This window comes from Opisthocomus hoazin, chromosome 1 (assembly GCF_030867145.1).
Source record: "Opisthocomus hoazin isolate bOpiHoa1 chromosome 1, bOpiHoa1.hap1, whole genome shotgun sequence".
Taxonomy (NCBI): domain Eukaryota; kingdom Metazoa; phylum Chordata; class Aves; order Opisthocomiformes; family Opisthocomidae; genus Opisthocomus; species Opisthocomus hoazin.
This window is the reverse complement of record NC_134414.1, coordinates 137,600,100-137,627,145: the sequence shown is the minus strand read 5'-3', so window position 1 is coordinate 137,627,145 and position 27,046 is coordinate 137,600,100. Positions and strand designations below refer to the sequence as shown.

The 27,046-nt window shown below is 38.6% G+C and overlaps 1 protein-coding gene across 5 annotated transcripts in view; it reads left to right on the top strand.

Annotated features, from left to right (window-relative positions):
* The window catches only part of SPAG17 (sperm associated antigen 17), a 125,866-nt gene that overhangs the window by 59,113 nt on the left and 39,707 nt on the right, over positions 1 to 27,046 (top strand). For all 5 annotated transcript variants that reach the window (XM_075437750.1, XM_075437771.1, XM_075437742.1 and 2 more), the window contains 10 exons: positions 4,522 to 4,706; positions 6,368 to 6,462; positions 7,760 to 7,996; positions 9,202 to 9,313; positions 10,410 to 10,538; positions 12,512 to 12,625; positions 16,656 to 16,864; positions 20,818 to 20,938; positions 24,575 to 24,948; positions 26,568 to 26,697. In XM_075437750.1, the coding sequence (XP_075293865.1) occupies positions 4,522 to 4,706; positions 6,368 to 6,462; positions 7,760 to 7,996; positions 9,202 to 9,313; positions 10,410 to 10,538; positions 12,512 to 12,625; positions 16,656 to 16,864; positions 20,818 to 20,938; positions 24,575 to 24,948; positions 26,568 to 26,697 (1,706 nt within the window). The remainder of the gene's footprint in view (positions 1 to 4,521; positions 4,707 to 6,367; positions 6,463 to 7,759; positions 7,997 to 9,201; positions 9,314 to 10,409; positions 10,539 to 12,511; positions 12,626 to 16,655; positions 16,865 to 20,817; positions 20,939 to 24,574; positions 24,949 to 26,567; positions 26,698 to 27,046) is intronic.

The window sequence follows — 27,046 nt, the reverse complement described above, 5'->3', positions numbered from 1 at the left end:
AGAGTAACTTTCAATTAAAGCCTGCATGGCTATGCTTGGGGCAAAGCTTGAAATTAAAATATACTGTGATGTAACAGATTTCTGAGAAAGCAAGTTGCACAGGTGGAAAACAGTGCTATATCAAAAGAATTCTGCTGAGACAAAGCTTTTCCAAGTGAGAACCATGCAGTAACTGTATGTGACTCCTTATCACAAACCATAAATATACAGATGATGCACACATACTCACAAAGTCGTATTAGGGATAGGGGCATCAAGAAAATTATGTTGAGGACACTTAGGTGAGGGAAGTTAAAACGAAATTCTGTCTAAGAATATAATTATCAGGTTTTTCAGCTATGCTCACATAAATAAGGTGTGTGTCATTGGGAAAATTTTTTGAGAAAACCTAGAAGCCCTTTACTAATATTAGAATAATTTTTTCACAGAATGCCATATTCTTCTTAATGTCTTGTCACTGTCTACTTACCAGTTAGAGGTATGCAGGTGGTTGACATGTCCACTATTAGAGCTTTTGTCGGTAGACCGATCCATTTTGAAATACATTTTTGCGCTGAAACAGCGATGTAAATGATCATGTGTATCCCAACTGCTATTCCAAATAATTGACCAAAAATAGAATATATGTCCATGTACTGTTATGTAAAGAAGCTACAATGCCATGGAGAGACAGCTGAACTATGTTTAACCATGTCACTCTGGTGTTCTATGGATTAATTAGATTTGATTTGCCAAATAGAATTTCAAGCAAATTATCCAATGGACAACCCGCCTCCCCCTCCAATTTGCAAACATCGCTGTCTAAGTGCAGTGCCTCATTTATCAGAATATGGGAATCTTTTAATAGCAACTTTCATTGCTACCTGTGTATTTCAATAGGTTTGAATGCTAAATAGGCAAAGTGTGCCTACCTGAAGACATATTTTGTATTGTATTTTGTAACTTTGCTCTCAGTCAAGGAACTCCGCATGAGTCCATCTCAGCTTTCCAGGCACTTGGACTGAAATTATTTGCCACAAAAAGAGGCTGTTGTGATTGGCTGTGACTGGGACCAGAGCCAGAAGAGATTTACCAGCAGAAACACAAAGTTCCTTGGAGAGAATGCTGGCTGTTTTGTGATGGTTGGGGAAATCCACAAATGTCTGGTCAATCAATTTTTGCATGTATATAACAGCTGAAATCTTCCCCAAAAGATAGTGAAATATGGTGTATTCAAGTAAACCTGGGTCTTGCACTCAGATAGACCCAGGCAGAGGGTCAGTGGTCTCGGATTCTGTTACACAAAAGTCTATTGGAGCCCAGAGCTGTTTGCTTTGCCAGCTATTCTTACCCTCTTTTGGGGCACTGGACATTAAGGGCCTGATTCAAGTTGCTTAAACATAAACACGTGGTGCTGGTTTAGCCGCCTGGTGTGTCCAAGGTGTCTGCACAGGGCTGACACATACGATGTGCGACCCATAGGAGACACATACTCTTGGAACAGACACTGGAGACCAGGTCACATACCCTAGTACATCTAACATGTCACTTGGTGTTTACATACGGTGAGTAACACCTCATCCCAATGGCATATTGTTGTTGTATTGTCTGTAGGAGCCAATAGTGAGGAACTAGACCTGCTTAGGAAGCATTTCTCCTTGAAACAGCAATTCTTCATCTGTGGGGTCCTAGAACAATTTGGCTGGTCACTTTGAAAGGGCATTGAAACAGTTCGAGGCTGACTGAGAAATGGGAAGAGTTCTTCATACCTGCAAAATAGAAGTTGCTAATTTTGCATCCGAAGAAGGAATGAAGCATGGTCTCTGGTAGATGCATTATAATTCAGTTGAAGATGGAATAGCTACATGCTTCCTCCTTCTTACAATTCCACATACAATGGAAACAACGCTTAGACATAAAAGATAGCTACTGCTTGGGGTATACCATCTTTGTTCAGTCACACTTCATCGGGTTCCACTTCAAAGCGGCAAGGAGTTCCTAAAGAAACTGGCATGAAAGCTAACAAGGTTTGGCTTTGCTCTTGTTTCATGGAAACACATCACTGCTATGTATGCTACTTAGTATCCTTGAAAAGCTATGGGCTCTCATTTGTTTCTGTTATGTGGCATCTATACCTGCCTTTTTTCTGCAACATTATCAGCACGTTTTCTGACCTTATTCAACCTTTTTGCTAAAGATAATTATGATTTCCAGACAAAGTATCATAAATATTTGCTAGCATGTGTTTCCAAGCAACACCACTTCTGTGGAAGACAGTCTTTAAATACCTGGAGTACTTGAAGCTGTTGCCTGCATTAGCTTCCAGATCCTGCTGAGCTGCCAGAAACAGGCACAAACCTGCTTATTAGCTGAGCAGTAGTATTACAAGTTTTTACCTTTGTATGAAATAACTGGCTCCTGATGAGTTTAGTAACAATTTATTGATTTTCGTTTTATTAAAATTACTGTCATTCTAATTTTGGGGGTATATTTAAGAGCCACAGTTTCACCACAGATGAGTTACAAATACACAGCAGACACTGTGCTTGACTATCTCTGTTAGGAGTTCTCTACCTGTATTTACTTGTTACTTCTTCATTGTGACATCTTACAGGCCACAGACCCACTTTGTAGGGTGGTTTTGTAATTGCTGTCTGGAATATACTTCTGTTACCTGCTAATCAGTTGGTTACAGTGGGTCCTGTTACAAATTCTTGTGCAATGGGGAAATTAAATTTCTTATGTTGCAGCAGCTTTTGCTCCTGGAAATCCCAGTTGCCCTTCGTTCCTCCTTGTGGATATCAGGTCCCATAGTTCATGTAGAACATCCAAAAATTCAAGTATTGTGCGGTTGAAAGGGTAGGCAGCAGGAGGCTGTGTGTGAAATCCAATGGATACTACTGACTGAGGGGATCTAAAGCACATGTACCTGCAGTGATACATGTGTATAAAACATTTCAACTCTGATTAGGATGAGTGGCCACTCTTATCAGGAAGCCAAATGAATTCAGACATTACAAAAACTATTCATTTGCTCAAAGTTAATCTGAATGACATTTGCTTACTGTTACATAGTAAACACATTACACAAGTTACTGGAAAAGAATAATCCTTTCTGAGAAATGATTCTGAGTCAGACAGTGACAGTAGTGACATCAGAATACATATTAATAGAATGTGTATTTTTGACTTCGAATGACTGTTTCATTGCCCTAAAATATTTTCCACATGAATAATCTCTTTTTTTATTTATAATGTGTATTTATCTTCAAGTTATTCCAGTACTGGCAACTCTAGGTTCCAGCCTGGTTTTGCCTTTTGTTTTCAACACCTTTGTTTTTATAGCTTGTATACTTTTCTTCAAGTACAAGCAGAGTCACCTTGTCCCTACCGAGTGATATGATCAACAGTGATATATGATCAACAGTTTCTCCATGCAAGTTTCCCAAAGCAGGCTCCACTTACACTGCAGGAGCTAGGAGAGACTTTGCCTATCCTTAAGCTGTACATGAACTGTATACGTATCCAGTCTGTGTAGATAGTCTACATAGTGATTCTCTTGGATGTAGAATGTAATGCTGCAATAAGAACTTTAAAACTGTCATGAGGTCAAGAATTGGTTGTGCTGTCTACATGTTCACAGCCAAAACCGTAATGCATACAGAGCTTTTCAATACAATTGAATCAGCTTGAACTTAGAAATGCGAAACATTATGAAGATACAACAGCTGGATCTCATACATTCTGTAAAAGCCCGTTTTACTTTAGCATACGTGAAGAATTTTACTTTAAAGAATTATGGCAGCACTCGAAACAAGGGATGGAGTGGCAATTGCATGTAAGACTTTGAGGCTTCGTCCTATCTTGGAAGCAGTTTTTCACAATGAACTATGGAAGATGAGACAATGCAACTACCAATACCAGCTGCAAACTCTGGATCAGTTTGTCATTCAGTGCTCACTTCAGCTGTTAATTGTGAATATTCTTGATTTGCACCAGGCTACAGTACACTGATTCTCTAATCTGGATTTGGATTTGGATCAATTTCCAAGCACCTTTCTTGTCACACTGGTGAAGAAGAGCTAGAAATTAAATGGAATAGCACCTCCTCAGTTGCCGAACAAATGGAGTGTATTCTAAAAGACAATACAAATCAAAAGAAACTAAGAAAACAAGTTATCCTTGTGGTAAACAGTGAGGAGGAGAAGTAGTCTCAACCTTTCTTAAACTGAATGTCTCTAGGCTTTGTGACTTTCTGGATTTTCTTTGAGGGCAGGCATTCTTTGAAAGACAATTTTCTAATATCTCTGCAGAAGGGAGGACCAAAATCACAAATGTAAGACATATTAAGTAAATACCAGCCAGGCAAAAGTACGAGCTCCTCTAAAAACTGAGCGAAACCAGGTCAAATGCAAGCCTTCTGTCCAAGGTTATAGAACAATATTTGTAGAAGAAACTGAGAAGTCAAGTGATCTTACTTGACCTGAAATCATATTAGTGAAAACTGTATTATGTTAAATAGAAAGATGTTGTGCTTTTCAGGAACTATCTTGAGCTGGTGGCAAACTCAGTTGAAGACTGGGTGAAAGAGGAGGAAGTCAAATACCAAGAAGAGAAGATGGCTAGGGAAGCAGGATCGCTTAAACTGCAAAAAGCCATGCCAGAAGGACCGTTTGAATTGTCTACATGTGCTGTCAAAAAAACTGACTTCCTGAAGAAAGCCAAAAGTAGGTATCTTTGCTTTATCCTAGAAAACTCATTTTACATGTTAAGTACTGAGACCCAAAGTTGTTCAGAGCAGAATTGCATGTATTTTTTCATAGGCTTGTTTGTCGTCTGTATAGACATAAATATGTTTTGAAATGAACTAAATACACCTATTTAAATATTGTGCATCATCCTCTGTTCTGAAAACTGAGACCTTTAATGTCAATTCATATTTACAATAGCTGTATTTATTTAATGGAATTACTTTAAGGTTTACATACAATTATGAATCTCTGTTTAGATGACTGAACACAGGAAGAGGTGGGCAGTAGTTAAAGTTGGCAACACAGTTGAGGAAAATTCCTTTTTGAAAGGGCAGGATAAAAGCTGGAAGTCAGAAGCTGTGGGCTAGAAGCTTAAACCGGAAGCTGAAATTGACTAGATTGACGAGCAAACTTGAATTACAAGCAACATTTTGGATGGTGAAAATTGTAAGCAGTTCATATAGTGACTGTTGAGCAGGCAGCAAAATCTGAAATCCGCTTTTGACAAAGGAGAACTTTTGTTCAAATTGTCTCTTTGCGTATTTAAATGGTATTTAAAATGACTTGTTGATATTTAGCCTTTGCTTTGTTCAGCTTCTTTGGGAATGCACTTTGAAACCTTCTAGTGCTAGCAATTAGCATTTACAAAAATCGGAATGTTATTCCTCACCCAATTAACACGTCTGATTGTAGTTTGGAAACTGAAAGGATAGTTATGACTTCTAAATCATAATTTTTATGTAACTAGCTGTCACAGGAGCTAGATTGAGTCTTACCTATCTGGTGCCTCACAACAGATATGATTCATAGAAAAGTTCACTTGCTGAAAGAAGATAATCACCTCTAGCTGGGACGTGCAGATGGGCAGCAGTGTCTTTAGGGGATTTCACTGGCACTGCTGTAACCCACACTGCAATTTTTACTTTTTAATATTAAGTAATTTAACTAGAAGTTTCTGATAGCGTACTTTAATTTATCTTTTCTAGCAGGTAAATGTTGGATATCCAAGCGTGATATAAAATCACCCATCTAGAGAGATACCCTTTTCATGAGTCATAGGTGCTATAAAGGCCTAATAGTAAACAGGGGATATGGTAAGTATTTCTTTAGCGAAGGCTTGAAGGTTCAGACATCATTTATTCACTTTTTTGACTTGAAAGGTTGTAATATCTATATTGGTACCGAGCTTGTTCTGGCATTTGGTGAGCTGGTTGAAGCAGTGGATCCGAGTTCTGGAACAGTGGTAGTAGCAAAAATAACAAATACCGCCTACTATTTATTCAGTATTGCTTATCTGTATATTAAAAAAAAAAACCACCTTATTGCAGGAGCAACAATAGGAAGAAGCACAGAGTCAGTCTTTAAATATGTTGATATATTGTTTAGCATATTTGGTCCCCAGTTCTGAGTATCAAGTAATACTAGTTGTCAGATAAGTTTTCTTCTAACCTGAGCAGTCTTTCTTTTTTATCTCTAAAAATATTTAACATTTCCTTTATTCTGCTTTTATACTTTTCCTATTTACAAATATATTTTTTATTTACTTGCATTTCTTTTATTTTTATTTTTCCATTTTTTAAGATCATTTGATTTTCATACATTTAAAATCTCATTTGTTCCCCTTTCATTTCTCAAAGGCAGCACATCAGGACCTGAGAGCATAATGCAGACTATCCCAGAATCTCAATCTAACAATGAAAAAAGTCCTTTTATCAGAGAAGGTTCTCTAAAGGTGAGGCAAAAATACGTATGTTTCTGAAATGGACTAAAGAACACTGCTTTCCCGTTCTTACATAGACTTGACTTGGTCCTTTTAGTTTTTTCTGCTCTTGGCTATTTTTATATACTTTATTTCTTGTTTTCTTTAATGTATTTCTTATCAATTCAGTTATGTTGTTTTCTTAGTGAAAACTGTTTGGTTTTTGACGAGGCATTCCAAAAGCAATTCATAATTATAGTACTAGGAAGTGAGAGTTATGGATAATAACCTATTTCTTATTGAAGTTTTCTGGTTATAAAGCTATGAAAACATAAGATCCAGATTCATGGAAGTACTTACGTACCCAACTTCTGCTTTCACTGTCTACATCTCTTTGAAATTAAGGAAAGTAAATATGGTACCTGAGAGTTCCCTTACGACAGAGAATCCCATTTTATAGATCTAGACTGTGGTCATGCACTGCAGATGAATTGACTTGCCTAGGTTCACACAGTAAGTTTCTGGCTGAGATCGGACTTAAGCACACATAAGGCAGAAGTCTTAGCATTGGCACTGTCCATTACTTTGCACAAATCTAGCTTAATTGATGTTGTACTCCCCTGCTTTTTTTGACTCCTTACAGCCATAGTATGTCTCCTCTTTCTTATAATGTGTAATGCTCTGCACTTAAGGTACTGATATTGGAGTGTAGATATCAAATGGTGTTAACAAATTCCTGGGTACTCAACTTCAGCTGGCACTGCTCAAGTTAGGCTAATGCCTAACTTGTAACTGTGAATGCTTACCCTTTCTTCCACAGAAATGCTTGTGCTTTGGCATGCTTAGAATATAAAATGCTACAAAGCCCTGAATACTCTGTAAAATCTCAGGTGTCTCTTGTTGTCTTCCTAATATAAGTTGGTAATTGGCATTGATACCTCATTTGTCTTTCTGTAAAAGAATAAAATCATTTTATCTCACAGTTGCATTTCTGGAATAAACTAATACCAGTGATGTATTCTGATTTGGTGATAAACATTGTGGAAAAGTGCACAACAAAATAATTCTTCTATGACTGAATGTGTAAGATAAATAAACATCTGATACGTCTCCTGTGGTCAAGAATTACTGATCCTCTGGATTGAATTGAGTCAGTAATTTTATGCAAAATATAGCATGTAATATTGTAAAACTGTAGACATGTTTGGAAAGTGTGTGAGTGGCTTAGAACATTGGTTCCTTTGAGTTTGTTTACTTGTACTCTTTTCAGCATGCACATATGAAATACAAAAAGAACCACAGTCGTTTGAATTCCTAACATTTAATGCAGGCTTGGAAGGCGGAGCAGGACCGATTACTAGAGGAAGAACAACTCAAGCAAGAAAAAAAAGGTAAAAAAGAAAATTTGGGAGATAAAAAGAAGGAACAGGAGGTAATAATACATGAAGAAAGTAAAAGTTCCAATAAGAAATCTTCCAAAGAGAAGTTTAACGATGAGCCAGCAAAAGCCCCTGAACTTCAGGAGGATCCCAGCATCCCAGAACCACATTCTGAGAAAGTTTATAAGGTAAGGAATCATATTATTGCACCACTTTAGGGACGTGCTAACTATTTGTACATAAAGATCACAGCAAGCTATTATCCATTGTGAAATTGGAGTTCAAGGCAAATTAAGCTTAACTAGGTCTTGTTTAACGCCATCATTTTAGCAGCAGATCAATTTATCCTTTCCTAAAAGTTTTGGAAAGCAGTTTCCAGTGTTTAAGATTATCCTTACACAAGACTATTTAATTAATTTGGATGATTGTTAGTGTATATGAGATGAATACAAAGATAAGTTGGTCATGGTTTTGTGCTCATGGAAAATACATTTATGGGATGAATTTTGCCTAAAAATGTGATTTTTGTGGGAGAGAATAGGAAAGGGGAACATAAAGACCTGTTCCAACTCCTGTGTTCAGGGACTGCTAGACCTAGTTGAAATTTGCACTGTCCACATTCAAAATCGAGTAAAAGGAGTTCATTCTTTATTCCATTTCCTGTTTCAAAATTCGTGTTCTTGGAGTGCCCTAATACAAGGTATTCTGACTGTTACACTAACAGGGGGATATTTCTTACAGAGGGAACTCTTAACTAGTTGTGTCCAAACAGTTTTTAGGCAGTTTGCGCTGTCTTATATTTGTAGAGCCTAAGCTTTGCATCCAAAACTTGCATAGGTCAATATATTTTAGTCTAAACTTGCTTGAGTACAGACTTCAAACTCAGAGATATGCAACATTTCAGTCTGAACTTTCTTGAGTACACTCATCTATTTTTTCCAGTTTGTGGCTCTTTGGAAGGCATAGCAGTCTAAGAATCAGATTTGCATTGTCTGAATTCCATAATCTAGGGGAAGGAAAGCTGAATCTCTATCTGCCCTTTACCTCATCACATAACATTGTACTTTGTCTCTTTGTGCTTGGCCAGAATTTTTCTTTCCTTCCCAATATATGTTAAGCCACCAGTCTACTTGCTACTCTTCGGTTTCCATGATGGCTGCATACCACTGAAGGACCAGATTCTGCTCTCATGTGTAACATGTTACTTCAGTTAGTAACTGAGAAATTATTTGGATATGAGAATAACATGCTATGTGTTTGCTGAAGCTCTTACTACATTAGTTAAATATCTAAGCAAAAATGTTGACCAGAACAGTGGGATCCTGTCCTTCATTTGCTCTTGGATGGCTTCTGCCTTTCTCATTTATGCATAATCTAAAAATTGTTTTTCCAGTTTGTTGGCTACAATACAGGGGAGGGTCTCATTCAAGTATCAGGAACCAATCAATACCTTTTTCCATCTGATGGAGGACAGATTCAAGTAGAGAAGATAGAGTTTGTAAAAGGTAATTCTTTAATTCTTTATGCTTTGCTTTGACTCAGTTACTAACCCATGGCATAGTTTCTTAATCCAGAAATGCTTTTTCATGTCTCAGTAGTAGAAATTCAGTTAAAGACATTGTGAGATTCTATATTAGCCACTATCACTACTAATGTTTACATTTTCACAGAAGCACAGAATGATTTGGTTTGCAAGGGACCTTATAGATCATCTAGTTCCAATCTCCCTGCCACGGGGAATGTCACCTTTGGCTAGACTAGGTTGCTCAAAGCCCCATCCAACCTGGCCTTGAACACTTCCAGGCAGGGGACATCCACAACTTCTCTAGGCAGCCTGTTCCAGTGCCTCACTACCCTCATAGTGAAGAATTTCCTCCTTATGTCCAATCTAAACCTACCCTCTTTCAGTTTAAAACCATTACCCCTTGTCCTATTGCTCCATGCCTTTGTGAGAAGTTCCTCTCCAGCTTTCTTGTAGGTCCCCTTCAGGTACTGGAAGGCTGCTATAACATCTCCCCAGAGCCTTCTCTTCTCCAGGCTGAACAACCCCAACTCTCTGAGCCTTTCCTCATAGGAGAGGTGTTCCAGCCCTCTGCTCATTTTTGTGGCCCTCCTCTGGACCCACTCCAACAGGTCCATGTCTTTGCTGTGCTGAGGGCTCCAGAGCTGGATGCGGTACTCCAGGTACATGTTGCTGAGGGTGCACTAAATCCTGTAGTATGATAATAACTGATAGGTAAATAAAGTGTCATAAAGTCAGAAATGGGGAAAAATCAATTCATATTTGTCTATTCAATGGCAGTCAATGCATGATATTCCAAGAATGTATATTCCGATAATTTGTCCAGTCAAATGCAATATATCTAAGCAACAGCGTTATTCTGCAGCCTCTCAGATCTAATAGTCAGGAAGTTTTTGAATATTTAGTCTAAGCTCAGCTAACCTTAATTTTGTCATCTTCATATACTACCAAGCAATTCAGTCTACTTCTGAGAAATTTTCTTTTTTGTGTGCTTCATAGTTGCAGATGCAGAATTTTTTGGGGTGCGGGGCAGTTCTGAAGCCTGGTGGGGGCAATAATCGTATTCCATTGCTTTGCAGGTCTAACTTTGGTAAAAGTGAAAGTGATAAAAGACAACCACAATTTCTTCATTCATATCACAGACCCCAAGAAAAACTTAAAAGATATAAAAGTGCAAGAAATTAATGAAGAACAGAAAATTATATCAGGTTAGTGGATTGACATCACTGATATAAAGAATTAATAGCTTGGCATATTTAGTGACTGGATGCAAACCTTATCAACTAGCAGAAAATAAATTCCTACTAGTGGCAGAGGGTAAATAAGTTCAGTGTTCTGTAAATAGAAGTAAAAATCCAGTTGGCTGACTTAAGTACCCATGTGGAGAGATCTTACCAAGACATAGAAGTACAGTATAGGTCAACAGCTGCAAAACCATCTCTCTTCCAAAGCAAGGAAATCAATGAGAAGAGTTACTATTCCTTAAGAAAAGCATTTTCTTTAGTGGACGACTCCTTCAGATCTTAATGTGGCCTTGGGAAAACCTAAGAAGATGCAAACTGAATCATCTCCATTGTGACCAGAATAAATGTCTGCACTTTGAAAGGGAGAATTTCCCACTTTGAACTGGACCTCCTTTTGTGGGTCAGATGACCATAGCGTTAGTGCCTCCTCAGAACCTTTGCTGTGGAAACAGAGCTTTCTGCAGTTCAGCAACTTCTGCTGCTCGTTGACATGTTGCTAACACTCAGCATTGAATCCAAATCCTTTCTGAACCCAGGTGAGATTGCTTCCAAGAAGGAAGCCAGTCTGTAACAATTTGTGTGTATATTTGCCCAAAGCACTATGGAATTGCTCTCACTGAACTGAAGAGTGTTGGAAAGTATAACTTTTGGTAGTTGTGTTAGCTCTTTTAATCTCCATCAGTGTTAGAAAGCATCCTGCTCCTCTCCTTGGCTTCAGCTGCCACCAGTGATGTAATTGTAGGTTGGCTGAACAGAAAATTTCATCCCTTCCGTAGATGAGATGTTTCTTGTCTGCCCTTCTGGGAGTAGTCCTGTATCATTATACATCTATCGTATCCTGCCAAATGGTACTTTCAGTCACCAGTGTGCTAGCATCTGAGGCAAATTGTATTCAGTTGGCACGAGTGAGAGGCTTTCCACCTGTGTAAACAGGAGTATCTTACAGAAAGGCAGCAGGGAAGAGAAGAATCAATCCACTCTGATACTTGGCAGTGGCTGAATGGTACAATGGTAAGCTTTTAATGCAGTCAAAATGGCCAAACGGCATCCTGCAGGTGGTAGTTGCCAATGAACATTGCAATGACAGATGATAAATAGGAGCAGACGAAGTCTCAGGATGTGTGCCTTGTTGACTGAAGAACTGGGAGATGGCTAGGTGTTTGGTGCCTACCCTAACCTTCTGTTGTGGTCTTCTCTGCTGCTTCTTTCAGTTTTAAGAAGCTGTTTCCTATACTGGAAATCCCAAGGATTTCCTCTTACCAGCAGAACGTTTCTTTAAGGCAGTAGGAGTTGAACTAGAGGCAAGGTAGGATCCAGTGTCAGTGTCTCAGAGGTGTTACCTTCCATAGTTCATGTGTTTCTGAAGGATGACGTACTTATCACATGACATCTTGTCCTGCGCCTCGAAGTGAGCTTGTCCACAGATTACTGATCCACTTTCAGAAATGGCAGACAAATCTTTAGGTCTGATTTCTCAACTTTTTCTCCTTTCTTTTACTTTCTCCTCGAGGTATGGTGACAATATCTGAGAGTTGGTTTATTAGTGCATAGGCCACATGTGATAGAAATGACCAGTTTGGCATTCTTGTCAGCCAAGTAGGGAACAGAAACAAGGATCCTTGACTCTAGAACTAGGTTCATGTGCTGTTGAAATTCACAAAGAATTTTCACTAGTCGTTGCTATAAACCTGTTTTTACACGCCTAGTTAATTAGAATGCAGTTTCTAGATGAAAAATCACAGCTGTATTACACAAACTGACTAGTATGCACTACCCTATGAATGGAATGATAAAGTTTTCCTTGTCTTATGTTAATCTATTTTACAGATTAGTCATCCACATTGAGGTGCCACTGTTTACACCAGTCATTGGTGTGCAGGTCAGGTGGTTCTGGTATGTGTTGCTATATTTAAAATTCATTCTAATTTGTTTTAAAGGAAAATTGAAAAATCAGAAGAAAGCTGTGAGCAAGTTTGGATCTTTTTCAGCCACCTTGGAAAATGGAATCCAGCTGTCCATGAGCTATTATGGACCCACAGGGAAGACAGCAGGTAAAGTAAGCAAATAGGAGAGGATATCTGAGAACCATAGGGGGAATTCGGGTTTTTTTCTTCATACACTTCTTAATAATTTGTTGCATGCAATTCTGCCTCTCTCAGCAGCTGTTACTACATGGTGGGGAATTTTCAGCAAGGCTCAAGATGAGATTACATTGTCAAGAACATTCTGTGATTCAAATTTCAAAATGGAAGGAGGTTTCCATCCTTTTTTACTTAGTGTGAAAACAGAGCAGTGAAGGGAGAAACTTGAAGTGTGGTTATTAAGTAGCCCAGCAAAATCAGCCAATTAATTTGAGCCAAAGAAAATGTGATTTTCTGAGGAGTCTTCTTGGTTTTCCAAGAAATAATATTTTTGTAAATTTATATAGGTGATTATGGAACTTTCATTTTACGTTAGGAGTTGGACTTCAGATTACAGTTGAGCAGATGTAATGAGGGGTTTCTCTCAGCCTTTCAGTAAACACATTCAACAACTGGAAGCAATTGCTTCACAAAACCACAGTGAAAATAGCATCTGCTTTTACCAAGAACTTTTTGTTTACATTACATTTGAAAGGCCACTGAAACCATCATATGGATAAAAGTGAAACCCTCCTCTGATCAGAAAATAATCCCAGCATTTTTCAGCTCTTCAAATACAAAAACATTTAATTCAGTGCGTCTTTGTGTGGACTGTGGTAAACCATTCAACTATACACTCATTTTTAATTATTCAAATACATCTTACAAATTAATTACTAAAAAAAGGACTTTTTAAACTTGGGCCAGGAGAGCATCCACAATGTAGTGGACTGTGAAAACTTGTATTTTGGCATAAAAGAGAGACATGTCTAATTAAACACCTACATGTCAGCTGTGATGTTCAGGCTCTTTCACATGTACTGTAAGCATCCTATTCTACATTAGAATAACCCTTGCATATTGAGCTTTAGTGCAGCATTGCTGACTGGCATTCTTTGATTGTTTGCAGTTTTTCTACAATCACTTACTTATGGCTAATTCCCCTTGTGGATGTTTGTATCGTAAGCACCCAGAAAAATTCTGACCAGAAATATTCTGGCTTAGACTATTCTCAGATGGCATCTGTCCCTAATGTAGAACAGTATGCCATGTAATCCATAGTTTCTCTCCACTAGTTGGTTAAATTGGGTGTGAATTACTCATTTTCCCTGCATTACTGAAATATTTTTCTGGAACCTCTCTGATTCTCAGTTTTCTTATTGTTTTTCTCATTTTATCTCTTGCCTCTTCCTTTTAGGGAAGCTAAGATGACAAAAGGCCTCACAATGTTTACCAGCTATATGCATATTTCTTATTTCTTGGTTAAATGTTAGTATTTGTTTAAGTTTTGAATTATTATTTGTTTTCTCTAGCATGACCAAAGTCTAACTTCAGACCACCTGACAACCAGACTTAGAAGTAAGCTCCTTGCCGCTTTGTGAATCTGGCACTGCTGGAGCACCTGTGGGGCTTTCGCCTCTTTGCAATTGCTCTTTGTGCCTTGTTGAAATCATGAGAGTACAACTCCAGTGTCCTAGAGATCTGTACGTGCGTGCAGGAAGAAGGAAATCTTCCTTAATCTGACAGTCCTCTGGAATTTCACATCTCTCTGTAGATTTCTAAAGACACTTTCCCTCAGTCTCAACAATCCACTCTTTTTCACTGTTACCCTCATATGCTCTGGTCTCATTTTTCAAGGCAATCAGAGTAAAGGGCTAGGTGAAATTTCCTTAGGCATCAAGAGCCTATAACAGCTTCTATTCCTAAATTCAGCCTCAGAAGGTAGTGTCATATGAAACTGAGCTCCCCTCACTATCCGTAAGAACTTGCTTATATCCAGTTTGCAGTGTTCACATGGATATTTATACTCACCTGACAAGATGGATTACATTCACTGATGATTTTATTGGACAGTTGTCTCAGAATCCTTCATTTCGACTATCCTTCTCTGTGGAGCACTAGCTCTGTCAAAGTTTATTAGTCAGCTGTTTCTTCTCACCATCCACGTGGAGATGGGTACTACTACTTGTTTATTCCGTGGCCATGCTGTCTGATAAATGTGTATCAGAATGGACCCTGTGGAGAATTTTATACTTTCCTATTTTATGTAATTAGCTGAGAATTTTTCTCTCACATATTATAAATAGAACACATTTGTTCGCCTTTTCTCAGACTTCCAGTAAGCTGTAAAAGTCACGCAGTAGAAGTTTCAGTGCATGAAAGCAGAGCCACCTAACAAAGTATCAGATTCTCATGTATCAGGCATGCATCAGCTCATGAAAATGGGGATTTCGAAAATCTTGCTGGTGGTTTAAATTTCCTTTTCAGACTAAAGGACATGGATATATTCAGATAACTGTGCATTTCCCTAATGCTGGCACCAAGCAAAAACTGAGACTGAAGGCTTAAAAACTGAGGTGGAAGGCTTGATATCCATGGACTCCTAAATAGCACTTTATCGCCAGATGATCTGATAGTTTCTTCTAGTCTTAGATTCTTAAATTTTTGGTTACCCTTGCAGTTTCCATAAATCCAGAATCATCCATGAGGCAAATGAGCATGCAGGCAGCCTTTCTAGTAGTTTAGAACTTCTTAAGGTGGCCTTTGCATTTTCTTATCTGTAGAGCTAAAACCATCTGTGCCAAAACCTTTCTGGAACCAGTGAACATAGTAGCACTAAGGCCTACCTTTTATCTTTTTCTTTTTCTTTTTACAATCTTGGTAGCGCTTAGGCCTACCTTTTATATTTTCAAAAATATACTAACGCTTCATCCGCATTACAGAAAATTCTATGATCTCACACCGGAATTGTTCTATTAGCTTCCTTACAGATGCTTTTCTTTCCTTCTTTCTCTCAGTGTGATCTGGCTTGTGATTTGTCAAGGAGTTATTTAATTTTTGTTTTCCTGATATCTGAGTTTTCACAAATAATATTGTTCGTTCAAAGAAGCAGAATTAAAATGTAATTTTACCAAAGAAAAAAAAAAAAGGATTTTTAGAAGTCTTCTTAAAGACGTTGACATGACTGACTTGCCATTAAACTTCATACTTTGTAGAAACGACTAAGCACATCAAGCTTGCTTTATTTATTTACAAAAGGGCATCAAAAGATGATTTCTGAGATCATCACGTTTTGCTCACTGTTCTTTTCAGTTCTTATCTATATGAGTGTGGTTAAGATGTGGATAATAAGTTGCTCTATCTGGGGTAACAAGTTCTCCAAAACTAACAAGATTTTAATTGCTTAAATTGTCTGGATAGGAAACAAGGTGCTATTTTATGAGTTGTGGGGTTGGGACTTAAGCTGCCTTCAAGCAAGAAAACATGGTTTTTTAAAAAAAAAGCAACTTTCAAAACAGCATTAAGGTTAGAGGTGTCTGGGTTTTTCTGATTAAAGAGGAGTGTCAGTTCATTGAAACAAAAATGTTTTACAGAAAATCTTAGTTTCTTACTATTTTATTTTCAAGAAACTTGTTTTGGAAGGCAGCATGACTACCTCCTGTCAACACGCTTAGCAAGCTGCCCTAATGTTTGGCCTTTAAGAACTGGGGGAGCCGTAGCAAGTCTAGATCATCAGAATTTTTTCTGAATCACTTTAGCAAAATAGATCTATGTAGTGCAGAACTTCTGGAGTAGGTCCATGCTGGATCAGCCCATGATAAAGCATAACAACAGTGATCATTTCCTAGATACTAGACTCAAAATATCTCCACCTATCTAAGTATTCTGGAGGTAAAAGAGATTTTTTAAAATGTGTTTTTTATTTTTGAGAGGCAAGTGATGACCTGTGGAAACAGTAGTTTCAAGATGCCTTTTAGGTTGATGAGTAAGAAGTCTATGGAAAGATTTTCTAAATAATTTCATATATTCAGTCTCTCTATCTGAAATAATGAACTCCCTCACCAAGGTTATTGTTTCAAAGGTAAAATTTAGTGTACAAAATCTTGTTAAAAAATAAAATGTGGCCATCTACATTTATGAAATGTAATTGCTTTAAAAATATTACTTTTCCTTTCCTTAGATGATGAAACAGATCCTGTCTTAGCAAGAATTCTGAACATCACGTCTGTTCATATTCCGACCATAATTTCTCCTGTTACATCAGCTTCAGAAAAAAAAGATAAGTCCGTCAAACAAAAATCAGGAAAATCTCTGCCATCTAGAAAAGCAAGCGGTAGCAAAACAGGGCTTCCACCACCTGATGACCCAGTAAAGCAAGAAGAAGGAAAGGTGAGAGAATAGACATTGTCCAGTGAACACAGAAAAGAAACAAACAAAAAATTCAAATACAGGAACTTAGGTAACAGAAGCATATGTTCTTCTCAGAGGGCTTTGAGCTGTGCCTTAACAAATTCCTGACAATTTATGGTGCTTCTAAGGATATGTTTTACTCTTCCAGCTGATCTCAGGTGCACATATTGGCAGCTGTTAATGAAACTAGCCTTTATGACTCCATGACATAGAGCAATTTGTCCTCCACTGTCCACATACTTTAGTCAATTTTGGCTTTATAGTTACACCTGTTACATTATTAATATCTCTGTGACTAGAACTGCACTAGAAATTAATTTTTAGTTTAACAAAGTGGGAGAACTTTTCTGTGCTTTCCAAAGTCTGTACTGGAAAGTCTAACCAACCAGTAAATTAGTGGAGACAGTTTTGCAAAAGCTTGCTCTGCAATTTGCTCTTTCCAGCAGATCACAAGCCAGGGACCAGCAACTTGAGGAAGTAACTTGCCTATAACTCAAGTGCTTCTGTCACAGAACAGGTCTTTGGAAAGCATGGATGCCATTTCCAAAACAGATTCTGAATTTCTGTTATGGAATACTTAGCACAGAGTAATACAAGAATAACAGGACCATATGCCTCAGAAATGCACAGCATTTAATCTTGAACATCTTCCACAGAGCTCTATGAGAAGCTTTTTGGCATTAAAATATGTGAGTGGGGGAGGCCATATCAATTCAGAAATGGGTCACAGTTCCCCTCTGCAAAATGACTAAACTACATTATTTCAGGTCATTAGTTAACTATTGAAAGGATATTGTAGGCAACTACAGAAGGTTTGTTTGGTCCAGTGATCTCACAGATCAGCCAGAGTATGAGTTACATGAAAAGTTCTCAAAATACGGGCAAACATATTAGCAGAATGGTGGAAGAGGCTGCAGGAACGTCGTTTCTTTTTTTGACAGCTTTCTCCAACCAAAAGTGTCCCAGAAATGGACACAATTAAAATACAAAATAAACTCAGAGAGAAATTAACATGAGTAGTATTGAGAACCAGTTTTGTTACCACGTTCAGTTTAGGAAAGGACGGTCTCCTGAAAATAGATGTAATGAGAACACAGAGCAATGAGGTCCATGAACAGTTTCATGTAACACTAATATACTGTCTGGGATAATTCTTTAATGATAGTTATGATAAAAAGCTAATAAATCTATAATGATAGTTATGATTTTTAACCTGATCAAGTTAGAAAAGGGTAGCATTTCTAGATAATGTGCTTGTTAAATGTGGCTCATAATATCATTCCAGACTAACTGCAAAAATATTTAAAGCATATAGTAATGTGTTTTAATTTTCCCCCTACTTGATTCCATCTTTAATTAAGTATGGCTGAAATGATGCGGAAAGAACTGCTAACAGAATGTCCTGGTTCTCACCTTGAGCCAAATTTAAGTCCAATCTACTGCATATAATACTTCTCATGACCAGTTATTTTCCATTAATCCAGTCATTACTCCTCCTTGTGTTCTGCTTCTTCCATAGGCTGGTGGATGAAACGTAAAGAACATGAGTGGCACCGGGTGTGCCATCTGTTCCTGCACTGTTTTCTCTTTTGTCCTGTTCCTCAGAATTTCTCCATAGAAAAGTACCACTAGTTCATCTGACTGCGGTGGCTTCAAGTTCCAGGGGCATTTCATGAAACTCTGCTTCAGTTCTTGTTACCACTTTATAGGGTGCTGCCCTCAAAAGGTTCGCCATCGTCTGAACTAAAGATCTGAACGTTTCTTTTTCAGAACTACATCTTGGAAAACTGGTCTTTTGTCTACTCTGGTTACTTTTGGCCACTTCTTTCAAAATCACTCTTCCTGTGTCCTCACGAGAGGCTTAGGAGTTAATCTGCTCCATTGGCAAGGGAGGTTGAATGGAGATCATAATTCTGTTGACAGAGCTGGACTGAACTGTTCAAAGAGGTAGAATGGGCAGTATGGAAATGAAGGGTTAAATGCAGTGCAGGTTTATTAGAAACAGGAGATAGCTTCCGTTACAAAGCAAATGAGAGGAGAGAGTAGTAAGAAAGACAAGAATGAACACATACTGAGAGTTATAAGCATAGCTTTGGAAGACTCTAAATATGACATACCTATGCTGCTTCTCTGGTACCTAGTGGATGAAGTAATCCTGTGGCTCTTGTTTCAACATGGATTGTGTCCATATCCGCAAAAAGTCCTTCTGACCTAATTTCTCTCAGACAGAGAGTGTCCATATTAGTGTATGCAGCACCCAGCTGTGTGAGTCTGCAAGTATTTTGGAGGACGGGATTAGAATCCGAAGCGAACTTGACAAATTCACATGGGACATGGTCTGTAAAATAAGATGCAGTTCAGTAAAATAAGTGCTAGGTTCTACGATGACGTATAAATAAGCAATATATAGCTACAGAATGCATAACAGTTCTATCAGTAACAGTTCTATGGAGAAAGGTCTGACAGTTGCAGTGGACCACAAGCTATACATAAGTCAACAATGCCATCTTGCTGTGGAAAGGGCAAAGACCACACTCAGGTGAATAAACAGGAGTGTAGCCTGCTAAATACATGAAGTTATTTTCCATTCAGGGCTGGTAGGACCTCAGTTGAAGTATTTTGTTCAGTTATGGATACTGCACTGCAAGAGGATTATGGACCACACTGGAGAGTTTTAAGGAAAGCACCAAGAAAGATCAGAGGTCTAGAAAATTCGACCTGTGGGGAAAGATTAAAAGACTTGGCTAGGGTTTGTTTGATCTAGAGTTGAGAGACAGAATAGCCTTCTGTAAAGAGCTAAAGGGACACCATCATCTCTTATGCTAGCATATATAATCAGAAGAAATAATCAGAAGTAAACTTACTTATGTCAGTAACGTTAATCAAGGTAAATCATTGGAATAGATTGCCAGGAAACCTCCAGCCCTGGAAATTTTTAGAAGAGGTTAAATGAATAGTTTTCTCTAATGATAGAGGTGTGCTTGATTATTTTTTTTTTCCACCATTAGACAAGGAGAAGTAGATGACAACTGAGGGTTACTTCTGCCCTATTATGTGACTTCTACCCCGTGATCCTGTGACTATGAGCTTAGCGTATTGAGAGTAGCCTTAATTACCCAGTGTTATTGTGTAAAGTAACCATAAAATGAACAGTATCCTTTATACTGAAAAACAGGTGGCAAAACATCTATCAATTTTGCACTATGTTTCTACTAAAAATCAAGAATATGGAGTAATACCAGGACATGTTCTCTCTGTTATCTCTGTCTGCAACCCAAAACTGTTTTCATCTTATGACTATTGGCATAGTGTGGTTCATTGTCGCATAGGTTTTTGGGGGCTGGCATCAAAGGGTCCGTTATTGTGTTTTTCCCAAATGTTCCAGGGTCTTTAGAAATTCCTGAGGTCAACGTCATCTTTTCTGTCATCAGAACAGTTTCCACTATAGGGCAGTGCAAAGAGGATCACATGTTTTGACTGCCAAACATTCCTTCCTCTCACCTTCTCAAGTCAGTGCGGTACTTGCAGCAGACTGGAAGTACTGCTCTACTTGTCTCTTGTGCTCTTTCAGTGATTAAAGGTAAAATAACTGATGTGCAACTTGAATAATTATTTCATGTTCTTCTGCTTCACGTTATCCATTTACTGTCATCTCATCTTGGCACTGTGCACAAGATAGCATAAGGATAGCAAAATTAATAAAGTTAAGAAGGGTTGTTCTTCAAGGGTTAATAAAGAGGAATGAAAGAAGGTAGCGTAATCGAAGATAAGCTAATGCTTCCACTTCAGAATCCGTAAACTCTCAAAATATTAAAAATGAGTGGTAGAAAACACTTGTTTAAATGTTTTACTACAGCTGCAATCTGTAGTCTAATTTTTTCTTTATTCTTTTAAAAATGACCAATAAAGCTAATTGATATTTCATTCTGTAGATGGAAATGGAAGAATCGGCTTCCCAAGAAGAAGAGATGTCAAATGCTTTTTCTTTTTCAAGTTTGAACGTCTCCTGTCCCAACGGACTAGTATTAACTTTCCTTGGTGAAAGTTTTGGAGGTTAGTTTTCTGAACCACTGCAAATTAAGGAATTTAAAAGAAAATTACAGAAGAAAAATTGTTTCTGCCTTTATGGATTTAGATGTAACAATATGATTTTTTTGATGTCTCATTGCTAGATCTGTCATGATGTTTATTTGATAGTATATGCAACATAAATAATATGTTTTACTTCAAAAAATTGTTAAACCTAGAATTGCAAGTTTTTGGACAGAACAGGGCACGGAAGCAGCAACCCTAGAAAGCACTTCGGAGTCATATTGGATAATCAGTTGAATATGCATGTATATTGGAATACTAAAGAAAAGTGAACAATTTCAATTCATAACTGCATATATATTAAGGAATCTTGAGTGATAAGAGAAAGATTGTTATGTTACCTACATCTGCACCTCCTTTGGAATCATATGTACTGTTCTTCAGTCCACAGAATCACAGAATGTTAGGGGTTGGAAGGGACCTCTGTGGGTCATCTAGTCCAACTCTCCTGCCGAAGCAGGGTCACCTACAGCAGGCTACACAGGACCTTGTCCAGGCAGGTCTTGAATATCTCCAGAGAAGGAGACTCCACAACCTCCCTGGGCAGCCTGTTCCAGTGCTCCGTCACCCTCAGAGGGAAGAAGTTCTTCCTCAAGTTCAGACGGAACTTCCTATGCATCAGTTTGTGCCCGTTGCCCCTTGTCCTGTCACTGGGCACCACTGAAGAGAGTTTGGCCCCATCCTCCTGACACCCACCCTTAAGATATTTATAGACATTTCTAAGATCCCCTCTCAGCCTTCTCTTCTTCAAGCTAAACAAACCCAGCTCCCTCAGCCTTTCCTCATAGGACAGATGCTCCAGTCCCCTCATCATCCTAGTAGCCCTCCGCTGGCCTCTCTCCAGTAGCTCCTCATCCTTCTTGAACTGGGGAGTCCGGAACTGGACACAGTACTCCAGATGGGGCCTCACTAGGGCACAGTAGAGGGGAAGGAGAACCTCCCTTAATACACCCCAGGATCCCATTGGCCTTCTTGGCAACCAGGGCACACTGTTGGCTCATGGTCAACCTGTCATCCACCAGCACACCCAGGTCCCTCTCCACAGAGCTGCTCTGCAGCAGGTCTGCCCCAAGCCTGTACTGGTGCATGGGGTTGTTCCTCCCCAGGTGCAGGACCCTGCACTTGCCCTTGTTGAATTTCATCACGTTCCTCTCTGCCCAACTCTCCAGCCTGTCCAGGTCACGCTGAATGGCAGCACAGCCTTCCAGTGTATCAGCCACTCCTCCCAGTTTTGTGTCATCAGCAAACTTGCTGATGGTACATTCTAAGTCTTCATCTGGGTCATTGATGAAGAAGTTAAACAAGACTGGGCCGAGTACTGACCCTCCGGGGATACCACTAGTTACTGGCCTCCAACTAGACTCAGCGCCGCTGATGACAACCCTCTGAGTTCTGCCATTCAGCCAGTTCTCAATCCACCGCCCACACTTCCTGAGCTTGCCTAGGCGGATGTTATGGCAGACCGTGTCGAAAGCCTTGCTGAAGTCTAGGTAGACAACATCCACTGCTCTCCCCTCATCTACCCAGCCAGTCATGGACACTCTGCTACTGGATATTTTACAGTCAGTTTTTGTTGCCTTTATAAAAGGTATGATCAGTTTCAAACAGGAATTATTTCACGTAAGTCCTTTAGTTTATGCCGTCCAGTACATACAGAGAAGATGGTCATAAAAAGTCTTTCTGCCCTTATCGTTGAATTTCCTGCAGAAGACTGATAGAGTATATACATGCTTAGAAGTTTCTTTCTGCAATGATTCTGTTTCCCAGTGTTTTTGAAAACCAGCATGAGATTCGTCTTTGCATACTGTAAACTGTAGTAAATCCCAGGGTTTAGTAGTCGTGCCATTAGGTTTTGAAGCAGACAAATGTGAATTTGGTTGTTGTCATCTGGTCAATTTTAAAAACAGCCACCCACAGAAGTCATTTAATACCTATGTACAACAAATCTGTCCAGCCCAGGCTGTGTTGGAGATATTGAGTGTGTGAAAATCAATCAGCACAACTGCAGAGGTGCTCATATTCAGGATTAAACCAGATTTATCATACACCCTTAGTACATGCTAGCAGTAATTCCAACACATCCTATGCATGAGCTGTTGGATAAAAATCAGAAGAATAATTTTTTTTCCTGGCAACTGATGAATCAACATACCTGTTAGAAATCAGCCAAGTGTATATAAATTAATAAAAAATAAGAAATTTGTATTAAATAGAATTAATAAATCTAGTATGGTATGCAGTGATTCAGGACAAATTTATAAGCACATGAGAGAGGAATGTCTTGATTTTTTTGTTGTTTTGGCCACATAGACGTGAATTGCTAGTAAAAGCATCCCTCATTTTTCTTCTCAGACATCTCTTTCATATCAAAATCATAGAATCATGGAACAGCCCGGTTTGGAAGGGATCTCGACAGATCATCTGGTCCAAACTTTTGTGGGAAAGGGATCCTAAATGAGATTATCTAGCACCCTGTCCAATTGCATCTTGAAACCTCCAGAAATGGGGTCTCTGCCATGCCCCTGGGGAGGTTGTTCCAGTGAATGATTGTTCTTACTGTAAAAAAATCTTTTCTTCTATGAAGATGAAACCTCTCCAGTACGACTTGTACCCATTGTCCCTTATCTTCTCCATCTGGCTTCTTGTGAAGAGAGAGCCTCTGTCCTCTTTGTAGCTGCCCTTTCAGTACTGGAATACTGTGATGAGGTCCCACCTGAGCCTTCTCCAAGGAGGAGAGACCTAACTCCTTCAGTCTTTCCTCATAGGACAGGTTCTCCAGCCCTTTGATCATCTCTGTGACCCTCCTTTGGACCCTCTCCAGTCTGTCTGCGTCTTTCTTAATTTGTGGGGACCAGAACTGGACACAGTACTCCAAGTATGGCCTGACAAGCGCTGAGTAGAGTGGGATGATCATGTCTCTGTCTCTGCTAGTAATGCCCCTGCGGATGTAGCCAGCTTGGCAGATTTTGGCAGTTTAGGGTAAATGTGCTCTGATCAATCTGATATGAAGTAAAGAGGATGCTGAGGGTTTTCAAACATACATAGTTTGGCAAGGAGCTTAAGTTGAAATGCTAAATAGTTGAGGTAAACAGAGCAACTATGGACATATGCATGTAGTCTCTTGACACAACTATCGTAATTACGCTCATTAGCACACTCAGCACACTGCTATAATTTAATCTAAAGCCCCTATTTGTTAAGTAGGCAAAATAATCTAACTTCAGTTTCTATACGAACTCAAACTTGGTGAAGCTCTAACTTTTTTCACCTTTATGGGCAGTTAGGAAATTCCTCTCACATAATTTCAGTCTTCCAAAAGTTCACCATCTGTAATAAATTCATCTTCAAATTTCCCTTTTTTTCATTTGCAAAGACAGACACCTCCACAGGAGGATGCAGAGTTTCTGAGTAGATAACTGCTTTGACTTGTTCCCTGAATAACAGTCTGGCCCCTACTCTGGATGACAGAGGAAGCCAAGGAGGGTTAATCTTACTCACCTAAAGTTGCATACCTTCTGTAGACACCATGATACTGGGTATTTAGCACTGTTTGAATGTGTGCTACACAGTATGAAGTAATTAAGAATTTGTTTTCAGATTTGAAAGGTAAAGCCGCTACAGCTGAAGCTGAGAAAGAGGTGGTAAAGAAAACTGAGGCTGAAGCAGATGAAGCCAAGGAAGAGAAGGTTGAGAAAGGTGAGGCCAAAGCAAATGAAGCAAAGGACAAAGAGGCTATGGAAAGTGGAGAGAAGGAACATCAGGTTACAGAAGGTGAAATAAAGCACAAAGATACCAAAAGAGAACAGGCCAAGCAGCCTACTCTGGAAATTCTGGTCAGGCAGAGTTATCCCCAGAATGTAAAGAACTCTCATCTATACACATCTGCGGCAAGACAAACAGAACAAGAAGTATCAAGAGTTGTCACCAGTCAAGGAACTGTCATAAAGTACATGATGGATGGATCTACCCAGGTATGTTTAGTAGAATTCATTGAAAGCAGGATGCGTGTATGATTACCCTTGAATTTCTGCTTATCAATTGAGATAGAGAAGTGCCCAGTTTGTAGATGGAGGAGCTAAGTAACTACTGAGTTATACAGCCATGTCAAGACTAAAATGCTCTTAGCTTTGTTCAGAATCAGAACTTAAAGCACATAGGGAGCTTTATGATTAAAATTTTAGGCACATAAAGATTTTAGGCAACTTTGGGATCAGGAAATAGCTGCATATGGTTTTGAGAACTACATTCCTGGATGTAAACATCTGAAATGTGGATTAGTTGGGCTTTGGGTATTTTTGGCAACATGAAAGCATCCATATATTTTTTCAATCATCTGAACAGTCATATGGGATCCAGAAAAGACCTGAACTGTTCTTCAGTCCTGCAGACACCTTTAGGTATCCTAAATTTTGGTCAAAAATACTTTATATTCTTAAGTACCGTCTTTGTTTGCATGTATTTAGGTTGCTCGGAATTCTGATTTCTTTTAGATGCTATAGGCTAGATACCATCTTTGCAGATACTGTAGTCAGTCTACAAGCAACTGTCTTTTTAAAGTCTAAGGCTCTATGTTTAGTTAGCAAACAGATGAAAAGAGGAGTCATCTGGTTTGACTCAGAAACTGTCAAAATAATCCCTTATTTCCTCAAGGTTTTTTTCTAAGTAGACCACAAGTCCTAGTACAAATTCTTTACGTTCATTCATTACATTAGATCTTAGACCATTTACCCAGGATTTCTGAGAAACATATCCATTTCAGAAGTATGCAAAGAATCTAGCTGCTGTATGTCTATACATTCTCAACATACTGTCTCCTGACAGAAGAATATAGATTTGACGTGCCTAGCATGATTGTACCATAGTCTTTGTATAAGCAGATTATGAGTGCATCCTTCTTTATATTAATGTTTGACTCATCAAGAACGTATTACATATAGATAAGCATTCAAAAAAGAAGAAATACTTAATTACCTTACAGTAACTGTAACTCTTGAGACGTTTCTATATGTTGTCCATTTGTTTTCCACATTGTACCATCTTCTCCCTAGAATGTCTGTACTGTATTTGTAAATGAATTCAGGGATGATTGTTCCCTGCCACACAAGGAACGTGGATATCAAGAGCTGAATGTAATGGACAATAGATCTCAGAAACCAGCTATAATAAGATAAATAACCATGACATCTTTTTGTTAGCTGTCTTGTTGGCTGAAAAATCAACAGCAATCCTAGACTGTGGAATACCTAAATACAGATCAGTATGGTCATACAGATGCATTACCACTGCTACAAAAAAAAGTCATCAACCTTTGACCACTTAAGCAGTCAAAGAATAATCTTTACTGTTTACTTTTATAATGCCTATTTGTTACTAACTAGAGTCCCCGTTAATTATATATGTGAACTGCAGCAATTGGCAGTCCTTTCTTTTTGAGATAACTTCTTTATTTCTTCTGTTCATTCTGAGAGTCTCTTACTTTTTTCCCTCCATCACCCACAGTATTCTAGGGACAATTGCATTTGTGACACATTCTTTGGAGACTTTCTGTTTGAGGTGATTTTAACCTCTAGTATGTCCTTGATTGCTGTAGATTCTGTTTGCTGATGGCACAGTGAGTAGGAGTCCTAATTCTGGCCCTGTCCTACCACCACCTACAATTCCAGATAACATGCAACCATTACCAGAATCGGAGCCTTCACTTGGGATCAACACTAAGAAAGGTAACATTTCCAGTGTTTTGGACAGATTTAAAGTTAGCAGGGCTGATGATACTTAATAAAAGGTATATTTCTTTAGTCTGAAAATTCTGCCAGTGTGAAAATGCAAGTTTATCTGGACTCAGCTGCTGCACGCTGCTGATTTGTTACCTTCATGTCAAATCATTTCACTCCCCCTACAGATTTCTTTTTCCTCTAACATGCTAGCACTTTAATAAGTAAAAAAGTGTGTAAGAACTGCGTTGGTAACAGAGTGATTCAACACAAAGAATTTTAAAATAAGTCCTTGTAGCTACAGTAGTGTCAAATTCTTACTTATGTGTTACACGGTTTTTAGTCTTGGTATTGAGAA